The 20,486-nt window shown below is 38.0% G+C and overlaps 1 protein-coding gene across 2 annotated transcripts; it reads left to right on the top strand.

The window, feature by feature from the left end:
• The first annotated feature begins 216 nt into the window (after positions 1-216).
• Positions 217-20,428, top strand: calcoco1a (calcium binding and coiled-coil domain 1a). 2 transcript variants are annotated; one of them, XM_056257971.1, is made up of 15 exons: positions 237-429; positions 1,794-1,946; positions 2,033-2,135; positions 3,524-3,726; positions 10,038-10,250; positions 10,441-10,589; positions 11,971-12,040; positions 12,126-12,281; positions 13,183-13,437; positions 13,521-13,646; positions 13,965-14,060; positions 15,325-15,412; positions 17,015-17,268; positions 18,674-18,765; positions 19,396-20,428. In XM_056257971.1, the coding sequence occupies exons 2-15, from the start codon at positions 1,815-1,817 to the stop codon at positions 19,421-19,423; spliced, it is 1,965 nt and encodes a 654-aa protein (XP_056113946.1). In that variant the 5' UTR covers positions 237-429; positions 1,794-1,814; the 3' UTR covers positions 19,424-20,428. The 2 variants fall into 2 exon arrangements, with proteins under 2 accessions (XP_056113947.1, XP_056113946.1); XM_056257972.1 differs by lacking the exons at positions 17,015-17,268; positions 18,674-18,765; positions 19,396-20,428 and adding an exon at positions 15,517-15,768 and having other exon boundaries at positions 217-429.
• The last annotated feature ends 58 nt before the right edge of the window (positions 20,429-20,486 follow it).

Here is a 20,486-nt window from a genome sequence, read left to right as displayed (position 1 = left end):
ACGAACACGTATCGCATTGGCCAAGAGTTGATTGACATACACATTTAACCAATAGAAACTAAGACGGAGAATCCGATGAGAAATGTGAACCAATCAGAGCTTCAATCGCTGTACCGTTACCATGACGTTTGACTTCTCACATCGACCTTCAAAGCATTCTCATTACAGATGGGGATTTTAGTTTTTTTGAGTGTCTGAGACATGATTCAGAATCAGTGATAGAACTTCATTTCCCACAATGCAGCGTGCCTCTCCAAAGCACCCATGCTTCTGTTTTTGTTATTGTTGTGAGATGTTCGTGGCACAGCTCATCTCGGCGAATGTGTCGGTGTAAATTACACTTGTCATCAGTCTCATACATGTTTTCTCCTATATGACCGAACATCGTTTTTCAAGAGGACATTGTTCTGATTATCTAATCTAAATTGGGTGAGTTTTGTTATACGACGTTTGCGGTTTTTCCACAAAGGAAAAAAAGAGAAAAAAAACTGCAGCATGTTCAGTAGCACGCAGCTAAAGACAAAGCATGCCATGTTTATAACATCTAATCCCATTTGAGGCAGTCCCATGGAATGTGTATTGACGATAACAATGTTATAAGGCTGTCATGTTTTTCTTTTTAACTGCTGTAACAAAGTGTCAGATCTGCTTATGCATTGTTTTTCTTCTTGTTGTCATGCTGTACCGAGTAACTTGAGATAGTTTCTAACTTTGGGCCTCGCTTGCAATAGCCATCCACGATTGTTTGCAATGCAAAGAAAGAGTTTATTTTCGTAAGTCAGCAATTATTATGCCACAACAATCAGGTGTCACGTGTCAAGTAATATTAAAAGTACATTAAAATAAATGTTGTGTTTATCTAGTGTGTTTAAAAAAAAAACTAATTTCACCATCTATTTTATTTTAAACGACTCAAATGTTGAGGAATCAAATTATCCTTGGTATTTATTTTAAGATAAAGCTTGATACTGAGCACTGGAGTTAAGCTGCAAGTTTCTGACATCAGACAGATGACGTCAGAAAACGTCCTTGGTCTGTTCATGGAGAGTCTAAATATGGAGTTTGTAGTTTATTATAAGGTGCTGCTAATGATGGGCCCACCTGTCATTACTTGTAATCTATACAGTTCACACAGTCAGTCACAGCATTTGTGGCACCTGACAGCCTGTCACAAATGCTCTCTAAGAGCTGATGTGTGTCCGGGGTGAGAGAGTGCACTCCTCATCAGTCATCCGCAGGAACTCGGCATCTAGTTTAACATAAACAGTACCTCTTCACTTGCGCAACACATTCACCTCTCCCCTACTGTCCTCAGTAAGCCACATTAATAATATCCATACAATTTTCTGTGGACTAATTAAATCCTGTTTAAAATTCCTTTTAAAGTTATGTATATTTGTGAATTTGGATAGAGACAGAAAAGGCATACAGATAGAGATGACTACACATATAGATAGCATATTTAAGACAAAACAAGTCCTGTATTGCCTTTTACCTCAGCCGCACTTCTTCAAAGCACATAAGTAACATGTCTTTGAACTTTTTCTTAACATCAGGATTTTAGGAAAAAATTTAACATATTGTATTTTGTATGTATTATGTATTTTACTAAGTATGTATTACATTTTTTGGAAAACCATTTTTAGTAACTTTGTTGCAGTTCATTGGCCTTTTTTTGTTGTAAAATGAATATTTCATGTAATGACGCCATAAAACTGCATGCATATTATTTGAGAATGAGAAAAATAGTTTTAGACTAAATATTTCCATTTTTATTTTTAATAACTACCTAGGTGCATCACTATTCTGTTGACATGGAGAAGACATGCGGGGTGGAGTTTCGCAATGTCGGAAGTTGCTACTTCCCTCAGAGCAGAGTGGACTGCCACTACACCATCAACTCACAGCACACATGGGCCAGTAATGACTGGATTGGACTATTTAAAGTAAGAGAGAGCCATCTCCAGGACTTTTCAGCACTGATGTGGCTCTTTTGCTTTATTAAAGTTGATCTGTTTTCTTTTACCCCCAGGTTGGCTGGTCATCAATCAAGGACTACCATACGTTTGTGTGGGCAGTAGCACCATCCAACTACAAAGAGGGGACCTCCGTGAACTGCTGCGTTAATTTCCAAGGTTTCTGAAGCATTGATTTTGGTGTTCAAGCCCTCTTGAAAGTCAGCTGATGGTCTTAATACAGTATGAATAAAGAATAGTGTGCTTTAGGGACATTTAAAGAAGCTAATTACAGTTTCTTGCATTGATTCACCCAACTGCTGGGCTAATGCATTCAGTACATTAGCAAATGTTTGTCCTCAGATGACCTGTGAAAGAGATAAAATGCCACAAAGGATTTCGCCTGTTGTTAATTATTAGTAGGGAGGGGTATAGGATGCTCCCAAATTACCCTAGATTGATTTGCTTCTCTACAATTTTTTTAAACAATAAACCTAAAATCCTCGTTTTGGCAATGCTTTAAAAAGAATGAATTTAGAGATGCAATTTATTTTTAAAAGGTTTTGTTATGGTGTGCTGTAGCGTGCATTATCACACATATAGCACAGCTATTATTCTCTAAATTGTTGTGTATCGTGTGTGAAGAAACATGTTCCCCCTAAGAAACATGTCTGATCAGTGTCTAGTGGGCCCTATTTATTCAGGGCTTCCTTATAACCAAGTGGTTAATTCATCTTTGAGACAACCTAATGACTAGCTTATTTCTGAAAAGCACATCCGTAGTAATTAAACTGCAGGGTGTGGGCGCGCTATATATTGCTCTTTTAAAGTAACATGCACTACCATTCAGAAGTTTTTTTAAAGTCTTTTATGCTAACAAAGGCTGCATTATTCATTTAAAAATAAAGTAAAACCAATAATATTGTGAAATATTACAATTTAAAATAAATGCTTTGCATTTTAATATATTTTAAAGTGCAATTTAATTCTGCTTTGGTGCTACATTGCTGATCATAATGTTGAAAACATCTGCTTATTTAAACCCGTGATTTTTTTTCAGGACTCTTTGATGAATGGTATTTTCAAAAGAACATCTCTTATTTTAAATAGAAATCTTTTGTAACATTGTAAATATCTATGCTGTCACTTTTTATCAATTTAATGTATCCTCGCTGAATAAAAGTATTAATTTCTTTTACAAAAAAAACTTTCTGACCCCAAAACTGTGAACAGTGTTAGACCGAGTTTTTGCAAGCGCATGTGAAAGTATCATCTGGGCTGAGATTTGCACAGTGCAGAATGGCAGCATTGTATTTTGTGGTGAATATTGGTGATGGAGACAGAGTGCGTTTAGGAGAAGCCAGATGAGGTCATCACCAGTGGCCCTGGCTTCATGTGATTGTGTAGGAAATCTCCAAACTTCTGTCACTATGAATAACCAGACAGGAAATATTCAAATACAATTTGCCTATATTAAAAATCTGAGACCACACGACAATTGTTTTGTTTATAGTTTTTTTGGCCTGTGTTTGGCCTTTCACAGCATCCTTTTTCTCTCCCCTCTTCAGCGTCCTACCTACCAGGGCCTAGTACTCAGCAGTACCAGTTTGTGTATGTGGATGGAAGGGGAGAGGCTTGTTCTCGCAGCACTGCCTTTACCTTCTCAGCCCCAAAGCCCATGGAGGAGCTGATGACTCTGGAGGAGGAGGGCCAAGGAGAGGAAGTGGGCGAAGACATGTTGCTGGTCATCCCCAGAGCCCAGCTACTGCAGGTCAGATGAACTCACAGAATATGTGAAGACTGTAATTCAGTCCATCATTACACAAATGATATGTTTCAACGTAAGACAATGCCAGATCCTAGTATAGGCAGTTCCCTAGGGCTGTAGCATTCTCTCCGTATGCATGATAAGGGATAATCCACGGCTAGCTGTGCTAGCGATTTTAATGCATGATGTGGAGGAAAAGAACCACACAACACATGCATTTCTTCAGAGTGCATTCCAATTGTTTAATGCACAGCTAGCCATGGATTATCCTGCTTATACCATGGCCATTTGCCAACATTAACAAGTTATTGATGTTTGCAGCACAATATTTGACCAGAAAGGTAAAAATAATGGATAATTTGGTCAGTTACGGCTCATTAGATCTAGCATTCTGCCCACTTTAAATCAGACATGGAGATAAAGCAGTGCAGTAAGATTACATTAGCATGTATTTGAATTAATTATCAAGACAGAGAGAGATGCACGTGTGAATTGCCTGTGTCTGTGCAGCATCCTTCTACTAATAATGAAGCTGTGCATTTGGTGTTACTCCCTTGTTGCTGAGAAATGATTCAGCGGCAAGGCTATTTTATCAATAAAATGGCGCTTTTCCACTGCATGGAACGGTACGGTTCGGTACGGCATGCTTTGGCGCTTTTCCACTGCATGGTACAGTACGGCTCGGTTCGGTACGGCTCACTTATGGCGCATTTCCACTGCATGGTACGGTACGGTACGGCTCGCTTCGGCTCGCTTTAAATGGTACCTGGTCTGTTGAGGTTCCAAGCGTACCGTACCGATACTAAAATGTGACGTGAAAACACTACAGATCACTGATTGGTCAGACAGACAGAATCGTCACTATCAGCGTCATTGTATTTGCGACACGAGACACTAAACCCCCTAGATTTAAATAGCCAGTAGACAACAGCCACCGCTGTAGCACCTGTTTTAAAACTACTTGCTTGACTTGCTTGAAGAAAAAAGAAAGAAAGAAAACTTCCATAAAAAAGAAATGGCTGAATCGTGGTCAGTGGACGAAGTGCAGACGTTCGTCTCGTTGGTTGCCGAGGAGCGGATAAACTACGGTCCGACTATAATCCCACCCACTTTGAAGCGGTACTATCTGCAGTGGAAAAGCAAACCGAGCTAAAGCGTGCCGCGCCGAGTCGTACCAAGCAGTGGAAAAGCGAAGCGAGCCGAACCGTGCCGCGCCGCGCGAACCGTACTGAGCCGTACCAGCAGTGGAAAAGCGCCAAAAGTCACAGGGCAGCATTGATAAGTTTCTGTGCTCCTGAATGTTTGTGTGTGTGTGTGTGCACTTAAAGGTGCCCTAGAATGTTTTTTTTATTTTATTTATAATGTTTCCTGGGTTACCCTTATAATGTTAGTATGTTTTTTAGATAAAAAATAATCATAATTTAGAAATAAATGGCATTTTTCCTAGCCTGCTTTTAGCCTCTGATTTGAACACTCTGTTTGAAGGGGCGTGTCTGCTGTGGGATTCAGTGTAACCGCGGCCACTGCTGTGATTGGCTGACATGCTTGCATATGAAATAGCAACGCATTACATGTGAAACTCTCTCCCGAATACTTTTACTACTGCTATTATTCGTTTTACTATAACAGCTATCGAGATTAACGAATCGTGAGATGTTTTTAAAGTATTTAGATCTATTCCCATCACATAAAATGTTGCCGTGATGAGCATTGAGCAGATGACAGTGTGTTGATCGCGAGAATGAAGATCTTATCATTGCAAAGCAGTTTCTGCACTTTCTCTGCTTTCACCAATGCAAACACGATGATGTAAATACAGTAAGAGCTTCGTTGTGCAGTAACGTGCGTCATTGATTTCATAACGAGTTTGGCAAGTGTCCAGATAAACTCGCGCTGTGTGGAAAGATTGTTCTTTGATCGCTTTCTGTATATAATTTGTTCACAATTTAAATACGATTATTTTCATCCTACTAAAAGAAACGATGTGAAGCTGATATTTTAGTCACTGGCTTGACTTACTGATGCATAAACAGTATTGAACGATTTTGAGAGAAAGATTACCTGTCTGAACTTGAACAATTACACATCAGAAAGTGTTGCTTGGTAGCTCGATCCGAGGCCAGCTCTGTATTGGCCCAAGTTGAGGAAACAGTCGGTGAAATGTTTGGGAATTTCCAGAGAAAATAAAATTAACCCATTGTTTCTTCAGAGGCTCAGATGAAGGAACTAAAAAATACTTTTGTGTTCATGTGTACATCCACACTGAGCAACTGCCATGCTTCGGCTGCGCAGTTCCGCCTGGCATTGAGGGCTGGCATTATGCAAATATTTGGAGGCGTACATATTAATGATCCCGACTATTGCGTCACAGTCGGTATTGTGTGGAGAACCGACCGTTTTTCAGGGGTGTTTTTCATAAACGTGAATTAAATGAGAACGCGAAAACAGTCCAGTTTGAGATTCACTCTATGTCATGTCCATGCACTGAACTCTTGTTATTTGACTATACCAAGGTAAATTCAATTTTGAATTATAGGTCACCTTTAAATGAAAGCAATGCATTAATATAGAATGTTGATAAAACTGATTGGAACTACCTGTGCATTAAACGATTTGAATGCATACCTTGCAGTCAATCATATATATATATGTGTGTATATATAGATAGTTAAATTAAACAGTATATCATATATCATAAATAAATATGTAAAACAAACAATATTGGTAATCTGGTACAAGTGTGTGATTGTAAGCATGAAGCCTAAATGATAATGGTCTCAAGTTTTGATCACAGTGAAAAAAGGCTTTTTAAATTAAAGGTGCCCTAGAATGTTTTTTTTTTATTATTTTATAATGTTTCCTGGGTTACCCTTATAATGTTAGTATGTTTTTTAGATAAAAAATAATCATAATTTAGAAATAAATGGCATTTTTCCTAGCCTGCTTTTAGCCTCTGATTTGAACACTTTGTTTGAAGGGGCGTGTCTGCTGTGGGATTCAGTGTAACCGCGGCCACTGCTGTGATTGGCTGACATGCTTGCATATGAAATAGCAACGCATTACATGTGAAACTCTCTCCCGAATACTTTTACTACTGCTATTATACGTTTTTACTATAACAGCTCTCGAGATTAACGAATCGTGAGATGTTTTTAAAGTATTTAGATCTATTCCCATCACATAAAATGTTGCCGTGATGAGCATTGAGCAGATGACAGTGTGTTGATCGCGAGAATGAAGATCTTATCATTGCAAAGCAGTTTCTGCACTTTCTCTGCTTTCACCAATGCAAACACGATGATGTAAATACAGTAAGAGCTTCGTTGTTCAGTAACGTGCGTCATTGATTTCATAACGAGTTTGGCAAGTGTCCAGATAAACTCGCGCTGTGTGGAAAGATTGTTCTTTGATCCCTTTCTGTATATAATTTGTTCACAATTTAAATACGATTATTTTCATCCTACTAAAAGAAACGATGTGAAGCTGATATTTTAGTCACTGGCTTGACTTACTGATGCATAAACAGTATTGAACGATTTTGAGAGAAAGATTACCTGTCTGAACTTGAACAATTACACATCAGAAATTGTTGCTTGGTAGCTCGATCCGAGGCCAGCTCTGTATTGGCCCAAGTTGAGGAAACAGTCGGTGAAATGTTTGGGAATTTCCAGAGAAAATAAAATTAACCCATTGTTTCTTCAGAGGCTCAGATGAAGGAACTAAAAAATACTTTTGTGTTCATGTGTACATCCACACTGAGCAACTGCCATGCTTCGGCTGCGCAGTTCCGCCTGGCATTGAGGGCTGGCATTATGCAAATATTTGGAGGCGTACATATTAATGATCCCGACTATTGCGTCACAGTCGGTATTGTGTGGAGAACCGACCGTTTTTCAGGGGTGTTTTTCATAAACGTGAATTAAATGAGAACGCGAAAACAGTCCAGTTTGAGATTTACTCTATGTCATGTCCATGCACTGAACTCTTGTTATTTGACTATACCAAGGTAAATTCAATTTTGAATTATAGGTCACCTTTAATACACCATTTTGCCGTATTTTTTATTAACTTCCAGGTTATAATATATTTCTTCTTTTTTTTTAGCTAAACTACAGTATGTAGTACTACAATAAAAGGGATTTCTCATACTTTTGGACAGCTCTGAGATGCACTGTTGTTTGTCCAAGAAAGGGTAAAATAGAATAGATGTCCCAGTGTATTGATACTTTAATCCATAGAAGACTACAGACCTCAGACAGAGAGTCTCCTTTTAACATTTCCACAATGTGCAGTTTTGTTGTGTGGTTTGAGAATCACATGAACAGCTTAGAGCTTTCCAACCAAGTCAGTAATGCTGTTTTGTTACTGATATCGCATATGTGATTCAAGAAGTCATTTGAGATAATTAATTAAATTATATAAATTTAACAATAAACTTTAGGACTATGCAAAAATACCGATACAGCTAACTATCATGATAATTTTTTTCACGATAGTGTATCGATATTCCAACCTCTACTATCGATACTTAAAAAAATGTTTTAAACGGGTTTAAAATGACGTCAACATGTCATCAAATCCCTCTGTGTGTCAAACGACCTGCTCAGTTCCTGTAGATCGCCGATTCGAAATCTACAAAGCTAACAGTGGGAAGTGGGAGCAAGCATGGCGGAAAATATGAGCGCCTCCAGCTTGCTGAGCCGACGTGTGGGTGCACTTTGGTGTGCGATATCACGATTTTTGATCATGGACGATTAAAATGTCTAAGAAGCTTATGGAGGAGTGATCCAGCTCTCAGATTTAATCAAAAATATCTTAATTTGTGTTCCGAAGATGAACGAAAGTCTTACGGGGTTGGAACAACATGAGGGTGAGTAATTACTGACAGAATTTTCATTTTGGGGTGAACTAACCCTTTAAAGTGATAGTGCAACCAAAAATGAAAATTCTGTTATTTACCCTCTAATGTTGTTCCAAACCTGTATTAATTTATTTTCTTGTGCTAAACACAAAAGAAGATATTTTGAAGAATTCCCCATTGACTTCCATAGTATGAAAATATATTCTATGGAAGTCACAGGGGACTGCAACTGTTTGGATACACATTCATCAAAATAAATGTATTTTTCAGCCCGAACCCCGCCCACAACATTTTTTGGTCGGGAAGTTCGTTCTGGACTCAATACATTGAGGAGTAATTATGATCGGTTCAGAAATTGCCGGGCCAATCAAATTGCCAGGGCGGGATTTATACGATGATGGACAGATGATCTGCAGTTATCATCACGTTATCAAAGAACGCTTGGGTTGAACTGGTTTCCCTCAAAGTTGACTGCAGCTGGAGAATTGAGATGTATAGATTCCGCGATCGCGTCTGTTGTAAAAGAACTCGACAGCCCGTTAATTTTAAAAGACGAACAGAGAACTCCAATCAAGGCATTTGTCGATCGGAAAGATGTTTGCCGTCCTCCCTACGGGATTCGGCAAAAGTTTAATTTATCAGCTGGCTCCGATGGTCGCTAAGAAGATGGGACGCAATGAAAACCCTGTGGTCGTTGTGGTTTCTCCTTTGGTCGCACTCATGGAGGACCAAGTTAAAGAAAAAAACACTCATTATTTTACTACTTCTTCCAGCGTGCGTGCAGTTGAGTTCTGTTGACAACTATGCGTAGCTCAACATACGTCACTTACTTCGTTGCTCTGATTGGTTGTAGGTCTATCCAATTGAGTGCAGAGTTTTTTTCTCTCCTGGTTTGGTTAAGACACGCCTCATAATCATAGCCCTATGGAGCAGTATCAGACTCACATTCTGACTAGAATATGAGTATGACGAAGTCAGGCTAGTTCAGTGGCACTGCAATTCATATAGATTTGCTAATAAATTGGAATGGAAGTTTTTATTTTTCTGTGGAGTTATCAATATAATGTGATACACATACCACACAGCAAGTTGTATTTTGAACTATTATTTTTTACATTTAAAAAAAAAAATGTATTGCAATATGTATCGTATCTCAATATATGGTGATATATCGTAGCGTGACACATGTATTGAATCGTGAGGCCCTTGCCGAAACCCAGCCCAAATAATTACATTAAATGATTTATTATATAATTTGTTTGATTTACTTGGTGTGTTACAATAATGCCATGTCTTCACAGCTAATATTGATATATATATAATTAATTTGGTTTATATTTTATTTACCATATAAGGTAAATAATTAAACATTGACAGACCTTTTAAAACTAGGTTTTCTTCATTTGTATTTTTTATTAATATCTGTATCTTTTTCTGTCATTCTTCCAAACAGAGACGTCTGCAGGAGTGTTTGAAGGAGCGTGCTGAGCTGCTCCAGGCTCTTGAAGCAGCAGACCAGAACGTGGAGCGGGAGAAAGGCAGGAGAGAGAGAGACAGAAGCTCCTGGGAGCAGAGCCGCAAGGAGCTGGAAAGGAAGATCGGCGAGCTGAAGGAGGAAGTGAGAGAATATATAGAGAAAGTAGAGGAGATGAAGAAGAAGCAGAAGGTAGTGTAAACACTCATTCCATCAGCCTGTGTGGTCAGCCCTGGGTCATGGTTTTGTGTATATTTTGTCTTTACTGTGTTTACTGTGGTGTATATGCTCACACACACTGGCGGAAAGCTAACTGCTAAACGATTTTTAGTGTTACAGTTTAGTTTAAATACCTCACTACCATCACACCTCTCTCTTTTAGGAAGTTGAGGATTTAGGTGAGGCCCTGACAGAGGAGAAGAGAGCCCTGCTAACTCAAAAAGAAGCTAATGAGCAGCGAATCAGAGAGCTAGAAGAGGACATTAAAGTACTGACCCAGAGAGGACTGGAGAGAGAGACTGACCTAGAAAGGTGAGAGGCTTTGTTTTCTACTCTTTGAAGTATCTTTGAATCAATACCCAGCCTAACACATTTGTAACAGATTCGATTCCAATTAATTTGGGTGTATTTCAGTCATAATTAATATTTTGCTTTACATATGAAAGAAATTTCTTCTCTGTTGATGCTGTAAATTATGCAGGGCAGCGGTTGAGACTAATTCAAATTGATAACCTGTGTTTTTGAGGAGGTATTCATTGAAAGAATCAGCTCTAGTGGTCGACCGATATTGTTTTTTTGATGGCCGATGCAGATATCTTAGAGACCGATATAAAGCCGATATTTTTATGTGTATATATATATATATATATATATATACAAATATACTTTATATTTATTTTAATCAATATTTAATAAATCAGAAAACAAATCTTTAAAATAAACATGCTATACTTTAGATGGCAACTTCTTGAATCTGCAATCCTATTACAGCATTTTTCACATATAAAGTAATTGTTTAAATATATATGAATATGTGAATAAAAAGTAAACACTGTAACAGGGCACTCAGTAATCTGGTAATTTCGTACGCACTGGTAATCATATTTTTTCAAATAAAGACAAGGATGCTACAGTAGCAATATGTACAATTTGTTCTGCTGAAAAATCGAGAAGTACCTACCTATTTGCCGAAGAACTTTACTATGACGACACCCTGAATATAATACCGAGTTCAATGACCCAGTTACCTAAATTTAATTACCAAAACTTTATTTTCGTTTTATCGAAACCAAAAAAAAAAAATTAATTTCAGTGCATCACTATTTACTAAAAATAACAGATAAGAGCTAATCAGAGTTATTTGTTTGTGATTCACACTACATTGATTGTGTTGTATGTTTGTTTACAACTAATGTGCTAATCTCTACTTGACTAATCTCCAATACAACTAATGTGCTAATCTCTACTAATCTTTACTTGACTAATCTCCAATGACTTCTCCAACTTCTGATGTGATTTCCTTAAGATTTTCTTCGATTTCATGAATACACACTGAACATAATTTTAAATGACTAAAGGCTGCACACATATTCTATACACTGCATGTTGATGACTTGAGTATTGAATTGTGTTGTTGTTTTAAGCTGTACTTCTGTACTTCATTGTTTAATTTGTACATGTTATAAGAAAGTAGTTCTCCTGTGTTCTCTGGGACACATCAGGACATAATTGTTTCATATATTGTGGCCATATGCATCTTTGACTTCCTCCAAATGTCATTGATGTGATTGAATTATATATACAAGACACATTGGACCCCTTCTAGAGGTTGGTTTAGTGCTGTGAACAAGGTCATATTGTCTCTTTGAGTCACGTGGTTTCATTGGTTCTCCTGTGTGCTGTTTCTGCGTAGGATGAGGGAACGGGCCAAGAAAGCATCAACTCAGAAGAAGGAAGATGAAGATGAACACGAGAACCTGAAGGTTTCTCAGCTAACACTTGTACACAAATAAGCATAAACACAACTACATGGTCATTATTGTGCCATTGTTTTGTGTATTATACTAGTTAAAGATGGAACAGACAGAGAAAGAGCTGCACAGTCTTTCATCAGAGTTTCAGAGTCTGAGAAGTTCACTGGCCCAGAGAGATACACATGCTCTACAGCTCCGAGACACCATCACCACCCTCACACACAAACTCAACAGCGCTCACAGGAAGGAGGTAACACTCCAGCAGTTTTCCCATCCCAGCTTTCACATTGGATATTCGTACACAGGGTGTATTGTCTCAGAACAGATACTTGATGCCATTTATCCATGAAGTTCATGTTATTAATAAGGGGTTTGACTGATTAACATATTCCCTGCTGTTAGATGTTGTAAATGCACCATATGGAGGCAGAAAGCATGTCTTTCTACTTTGATGACCATTCTGGCAAAATATTTTTTTTCGCTCAACATATAAATATATTATGTTATAGTGTACACTACTTTTCAAAGGATTTGGCTTGGTAAGAATTTTCATTTTATTTTTAGCATCACTAAAATTTAGCATATTTTTAGCATCACATGATCCATCAGAAATCATTCTAATATGCTGAATTGGTGCTCAAGAAACATTTTTTATCATCAATCTTGAATCTGCTTAATATTTTTGTTGGAAACCATTAAACATTTTTTTCAGGCTTCTTTGATTAATGGGCTGTTCAAAAGAAAAACATTTATTTGAAATAGAAGTTTTTGTAACAATGTAGTATTTACTGTCACTTTGAATTTAAAGCATTCTTGCTGAATAAAACTATTCTTTTCTTTAAAAAAAAATCTTACTGGCCCCAAACTTTTGAATGGTAGTGTATGTTTTGCAAGTGATTTGATTTTTATTAAATATCAACTGTATACAACTTCCCATCTTCTTCTAATTGGTCACACCACACGTTTTAGTCAGCATGAAATGCTGAGAAAACTGTTAGATGTGGCGCATTTGAACCATGTCTGTATAGTCCAGCAATTAAAAAAAAAATAGAACAGATGGATGCTAGAAGACATGCAAGCCCGCTAACTGCCTCTAGACTGACAACATCTTTTTAGCATGACAGGATTGTATCTTTGTCATTGTTGATCAGGCAGCCAATGAAGTGGCATTGAGTGAACTCCGGAGTGTTCAAGATCGCCTGAATGTGAGTGAACGCTGTGTGGAGACTCTGAGGGGGGAGCTGAGAGACATGGTTGCTCAGAGGGACACCACACACGCCGAGCTCCATCAGGCCCGTCTGCAGGCCGCACAGCTCACACTTCAGCTGGCCGATGCAAGCCTGTCTCTGAGAGAGGGCAGAGCCAACTGGGCACAGGAGAGAGAGACCCTGCAGCAGAACACTGAGGTAGTGTGAGCAAAAATTATTTTTAAAAACACAAAGGCAACTTTAAAACTGTAGTTAATTGAAGTGACTGCATAAACTGTCAGATGGACAAAGTCCGCCTGGAACGCCTTAATGACGAGATCCAGCAAAAGGAGGAGATGTTGCAAGAGGCGAGGATGGAGAGAGAAAAAGCAGTAGTGGAGCTGGGACGAGAGAAAGACTGCAATCGGGTATAACATTTATTTAACACATTTCTTTGAAACAACGACATGTAGCCTTATCTCAACTGTAAAGAGTTTCAAGTTTTTCAAGTAAGTTTTTCTTGTTGTCAATATTTTTAGTGCCATCTGTTTCAGTGTTTGTTAACAGCACACGTTGTAGGAGTTAACATGGTCAATATCACATATTTGCTTACATTTGATTAGTGACCTAGAACAAGGCCATTTACAGATTTATATAATGTAAATTAAGGTATGAATTACATTTGCTATTTAATGTGAATCTAAATATTTAAAGACATGTACTTGATAGTACTCTTGTGTTTTCAGGTTCAGTTAAGCGAGACTCGTCGTGAGCTGCAGGAGCTGAAGGCCAGTCTCAGAGTGGCTCAGAAAGAGAAGGAGCAGCTGCAGACAGAAATACAGGCACGATCTCTGCTGTTCTCACAAAACTCACCGTGCTATCATATTCTCTTTAAAGTCTGGTTCTCACAGGTCAACCAAAAAGTTTAAAAAGTTTTCTCAGTCTCAGTGAAGTTGTCTTCAATTTATCAGTAAACAACCCTCTCATTCACATGAGCCTGAAGGCATAACAGAAACATGCTGTTGTACCAGTCCTAACCACCAGATGCAATCTGTCTCTCAAGAGAATGTTTTGCTCTCTGTGTGTCTGACAGCGTTTAGCTCCTGGTTTAAAGCAATATTCCACATTGTAAATACACTTAGATTGGAAACCGAGCAGGGGGAGTGGGCAGATGGATTTAAACACAGAAATCTGAAGCTTGTATTTTTGGTAGCCTTTGCATGAATTCTTAAGTAAATAAATCTTATGTGAGCTATAAACTTTAAATGATCCTTTCTAGGTTGAGGAACATCTGGTTAGTATGTTACATATGTAATGGCCATGAATGGAGTTTGCAGAACATCAACATAGGCGTGTGGTCATGCATATGCAGTTATGTGGCATTCCTTTATGGTATCCCTGTTGGGGGTACCAAGTGAAAGTAACTTTACATTTTTTGCTAGTCATGATGTAAGGTTAAAATTTGAATAAAACTTTATATAATAAAACTCAGAAGAGTTATATATGTAGGCTAATGTTGTTATGTTTATTCTTCAACATAAATGTGTATCTTGAATGTTTATTTGCTTTGCTCTATTGCTCTATGCTCTATGTTTTCCAACTGGCCGTTCTAGCCTGACACACCAGGGCGACATCAAATAACTAGCAGCAATGAAAGTCAACTGTGTTGTCGCCGACGTGTAAAAACACACAGCAAAAACTAGCCTGACAGATGCTCACTGACGGCTGACTGCTGGCTTGGTGTGTCACAGACCTTATTAGACTGAAAATGACCCAGAATATTTATAATATATTAAGCTACGTTTTTAAACATACAGCAGTTTTACAAAGATTTTAGGTAGGGGTTTAAAATAAATATTAATGTGTATTACTTGAAAAGGTGACCAGTTTTCTCTATAGCTGTGCTAAAATAAGAAAAAAGGAAACTGCAAATAGATGTAACAATGAATTAACAAAAATAACACAACATTGCAAATACAAATCTACGTATACTTAAGATGAGTGCGCTCTTGATTTAGGGACAGGATGACGGACAGTATGGTATTTTAAACATAACAGTGTGACATTCTATACAATGTAAGGTTTGTTAACTGTGTGTGTGTGCAGGAAGTGATGGAGTACAGCCGTCAGCTGGAGAGAAGGCTGGAGGTGCTGAGCGATTCTAAATGGAGTGAGACGGCCCTGCTGCAGAGCAGTGAGTCACTGTGCTTTCTTTAATTCTGTACAAACATCACTACACAACGACACTATTGTGAGTCTGTCTCCTTTCTTTATTGCCCTCTCACAACAATACCACAGAACTCCAGGCGGCAGACAGCCACATCATAAAATGCCACACACCACTGCACAACACTGCGTTATACGGCCCTGCACAATTACAAGACTTCACCACCGTACAACACAGCACACCAACCCCACCTCCCGGAAGCACACAACTCTGCCATACAAAACAACATAATGTAACACTGCTTTATTTTAGACTCATTAACTTTTACCTCAGACCGCTCACACCTGACATATTCTGCACAAAAATGTAACATTTTCCCACAATGGCAATCTACAATCTAATTGGTTTGCATTACACAATTTCTAGTAGTAAAGTCGAACAGGTTTTTAGCCAGTGTGCAACCTTCAAAGTTGTTCAGACTTTATGCCCATAATGAAAAGTCACAACAGCAAGCATTACACAACAGTTTTAGTTTTGCAAATCAAGGAAAATCATACTAAGCAGTAGTGATAAAAAAAAAAAAAAATCAAGATTTGCTTAGTGTCAAAAATGTTATATTTACATTTGCAACAGTTAAAGGGATAGTTCACTTTGAAATTAATTTTTGATATGTTTTAGCTTACCTCAAGGGCATCCAAGATGTAGGTGTCTTTGTTTCTGCAGTAGTTTCAATTTTGATATTTTTAGGTCAAACCGTTCTTGTCTGTCAGTCATATAATGCAGGTCTATAGTCACCACCTCAAAGAGCATGCAGAAAAGTCCAAATTAAACATGATTTAATGACTCGTAAATGTAAGTACACATTGATGGCCTAAGACACGAAACGAGCGGTTTGTGTGAGAAAACGAACGGTATTTATATATCGTTTTTACCTCTTGTAACGCACAGACCGAAGCGCCCGCGCCCTCAGATCACTTGGACGTGGCTGTGTTTACAAGAGGTCAAAACGATATATAAATACTGTTCGTTTTCTCACACAAACCGCTCGTTTCGTGTCTTAGGTCATCAATGTGTACTTACATTTACGAGTCATTAAATCATGTTTAATTTGGACTTCTCTGTGCATGCTCTTTAAGGTGGTGAACATTGACCTGCATTATATGACCGACAGACAAGAACGGTTTGACCTAAAAATATCAAAATTGAAACTTCTGTGGAAACAAAGACACCTACATCTTGGATGCCCTTGAGATAAGCTAAAACATATCAAAAATTAATTTCAAAGTGAACTATCCCTTTAAGCTCTATAACTAATTACAGGCATCTGTTGCATGAATGCAATTCCAACTTAAGCGTGTTTACATATAAAGGTTTGTCATATTGTTTGCTCTCTGTTGAATTAAATCAGAATCACATTTTTAGCTTATTTTGGATGTGTAGCTGACATGAAGAATATGGTAAATTCTACAATATTATTTTTTAAATTTAATGTAAGTTCTCTTACATTCACATAATTATGATATGATCACAATCAAAATAATCACAATATTTTTATTAAAAAATAATTTGGGCAGTCACAGACACTTATTAGGACACTTGTGAAAGCTCATCTGCCGTTCCTGGTTTCAGGTCAAGCAGAAAGCCCACTGCTGTCAGATTCTGAGGATGAGAACCCCGAGGCCTTGCAGGACGCACACTCTTCTGGGCCTCTGAAACACTACAGTCTGTGCGAGCAGCCCCAGGCCGACCTGCTGCTCCCGGCCACCCCGCCACCCTCTCCCAGACACCCCTCCAGCATGAACATGGTGGTCATCAGCCAACCTGCACCCCTCTCATCTCCACACCAGCCCAGTGCTCACACACACACTCACAGCTCTGAGTCGGTGAGGGTTGGTCATTAAGTCATGGCATATCCATCGCATATCCAAATATTATATTTTTGTGGTTACATAAAAAACATTTAGGGAAGAATTGGCTCACTGTTTGTTTGTTTAGCTGTATGTGACCTCACCCTCAAGGCCTCTTCACATCAAATCTGATGTGATAAAAAAACACACAAGAGAAAGTAGCTATAAAATATTTGCTAACAATTTTCACTAAAGCTATTCACAGATGTAAGATGCTGAAAGTTTTTGCATTACTTTACGAGCAACGTTGAGTTCTGGAAAGGTGCTAAAGTATACAATTTATTGTTATTCATTTATTCATTTTTCTGACATCCAAACAATAACCAACTCTCTGGATACAGAAGTTTTCACTGAGTAAAATTAGATTTTCTGAATGCTTTAACCCTCATGGTCAGTTTGGGAAGTGTCTGCTAGGGAAGTGAAGGATTTCAACACCCTTTATAAAAAGGCATTACTTAAAAATTACTGTGCTTGGGGTCTCAAAGACCCTAGATATAAAACATGAATAATGCAATGAATTATCACGTGTACAATTATGGTGTACAAACTCTTGCAAGTTGTTCACTTTGTTTTACTGTATTTTTATTTTATCTTTCTAAAATGCATTTTTGCTAGAACTTTACCAAACAGCGCAATTACAAAATACTTTAGTTTTTAGTTTATAATAGAAATTTTATGATACAGTAGAGGGTTAAAGCTTCAATAATGTCTGTATCCACCTAATTTTGTGATGAGCAGGAACAGCCATTTCTAACCTAAATGTGACTAGCTTCCGGTGTCAGTTAATTTACCTGTCCAAAACAGTCCATACTGCTTTATATGGGTACTTATCATATTTTAATTCATTATCATATTTATAAACACTAGTTTTATTAATAGCGGCAAATGAATCAAAAGTCTTGCACATTCACAGAAAATATCTTACTTCCATGTTGAAAAATAAGGTGGATGCTTATTTTTTGATTAGGTTTGATTAGGAATCTGAATGGGAAAATCATTTCGAAATGAATAATTTTTACATGCACATCAAACAAAGTCTCAACAGAGAATGAGAATCAACCTAGGCTCAGAATAAAATAAAACTTAATAATATTTCAAGCTCAATGTGTTGGAGTTCATAGAGATAACTTGAGCCAGATGCCAAATTTTTGTCAATCTCTGAATGGTTGGCAAGATTTTTTGGCACTGACTAATAAAAAACCCTTAGCTTTCAGGTAAAGAAAAAAAACTTCAGATGATTTCAGATTTATATTTCAAACTCAGTATGAAATAGTTCATAGAGACACACTATGACGTTCTAGAAATCTGGTTGTGCTTGTTCTTCAGACTTGTAGTGAATAGGCCCTTTATTCATGCATATGTGACTACGTGTGTTTTACAGGAGGAGGAGTATGAGGCTGCTTTGTCAGGAGGACACAGCTCTGGAGAGGAGACAGCTCTTCTCCTGCCTGACAACAGAGACGCTACCCTCGGGTACAGCACGCACAAACACACATTCACTGTCTATAAACCCCATCAGTCACACTGTCGTTATCTGTGACCTGCAGACACAGGCTCAGATAGATTTTCACATATACTCTTACACAACCCACATGAGTAAATATGTCACTGTCGCAAAAAACATTCGGCCCTTCTCTCTCCCCAACGCCTCTCTTTATATCTCCCTGTCACAGTCTGTCTCTTTTTCTGTCTTTGCACACTCGCACACGCTAATGCAGGCCTTTATTTATGGTGACAGTCCGAATATGGTGAGGAGATGGAAGTTTTGAATACCACCTCATAAAATTAGTGAGGGAGAAGAGAGTGAGAGAATGGATAGCGGGAGTTCTGTGAGGGGAGGACAAGAGGACAGATAAGTTGACAGGAAGCTGTAGCAATGATTTACTGAGAGGGTAGTCAGCGCTCACCGGCCAATTTTCAGCATCATTAAAACCCTTTCTCCCTCACTTCTCTCCTTCACCCTCTTTCTTTCTCTTCCTAACTCTACACCTCCACCCCCCTCCGTCTGTTTCCCTCTCTATCCATCTCTTTCACCCTCTGCCATCTATAAATGCACCATTTCTTCCCAAACTAACGCTTGTCCTGTTGTGTGTCGTCATGCAGAGATCTGGCAGAGAGTCCCCTGTGGTGAGAAGCAGAACTGCAGGACCGGAGGGCCAGTGCAGCGTGGATGGCTTTGCACTAGTGCAACATGTGTTACGAGTTTTGTATTTAGAAGCATTTGCGCTTTACATTATATTGACATGAGTATTTAAATATGCAATTTGCTTTACACTTTATATGCACTTAGAATATGCATAAGCAATTAGACCTCTCTATGTCGCACGCAGTTTTACGGTAACTTGCACGGACGTGTTTTACACATATCAACTGACAAGCAGAAAGTGTCTGTAACGAGTAGATCAAGGGAAAGGTTGTATTTAAGGCAGAGGAAATAATGTGTGTGTTTCTGTGTGTGTTAGGGTTGTTTATTTCAGTCTTGATTTTCTTGTGTTTTATCTGAGTTCTGTCATAAGGCTTGTATGGATTTAACAATTATCATTAATCTGCATCGGCAATAATGTAAAGCACAATGTCATCAAAATCTTTTCAGATTTTAAATGTAAGATTTAGTTCGGGTGCTCTTCATTTTGTGGGTCTTGTGGTAGAAGTATTTTGAAATTTTGTTTGTTTGAAGAAAGACTGTGTGAAAGTTCACACATACAATGATTATGTGTAATGGGCTACACCAGCGACTGACCCTTCTGTTTAGATGTAAGAGTAAAGAGTGGCACTTTTGATTCCTTTCAGGGAGTTTACTGTCATCCTCGTGTAAAATTCATATGTGCAAGATCTTCTTTGAAGGAAAAATCCACTTGAGCATGGAAACTGGGGGTATTAGGAACAATTAGTTATTATAATGAATTTATTACATTTAATCCCTCAAAATTTATATTTGGTGCTTCATCTTAGTTTCCTGCATTGTATTGAAACACTATTTTACATTAAGGATGAAATTACTATTTGTATGCAAAATGTACTTAAACAGCTTAACTACTTAATGTTCCTCTTTGGGTTGGAGATACATTAGAAAATTTTTACAGTACTGTAAGAAGTTTTTTTTATATTTTAAGGTATGAATTGAACTGCTTTAAATTGTGCCTCACTAAATTCAAGAAATCTCATGTTTAATTCAATTGGATGTGTGATGGCTT

This window comes from Rhinichthys klamathensis, unplaced genomic scaffold (assembly GCF_029890125.1).
Source record: "Rhinichthys klamathensis goyatoka isolate OS25496 unplaced genomic scaffold, OSU_Roscu_1.1 h1tg000147l_1, whole genome shotgun sequence".
NCBI classification, from domain to species: domain Eukaryota; kingdom Metazoa; phylum Chordata; class Actinopteri; order Cypriniformes; family Leuciscidae; genus Rhinichthys; species Rhinichthys klamathensis.
The sequence above is the reverse complement of the archived record's forward strand: the minus strand, read 5'-3'. Positions and strand labels throughout refer to the sequence as shown.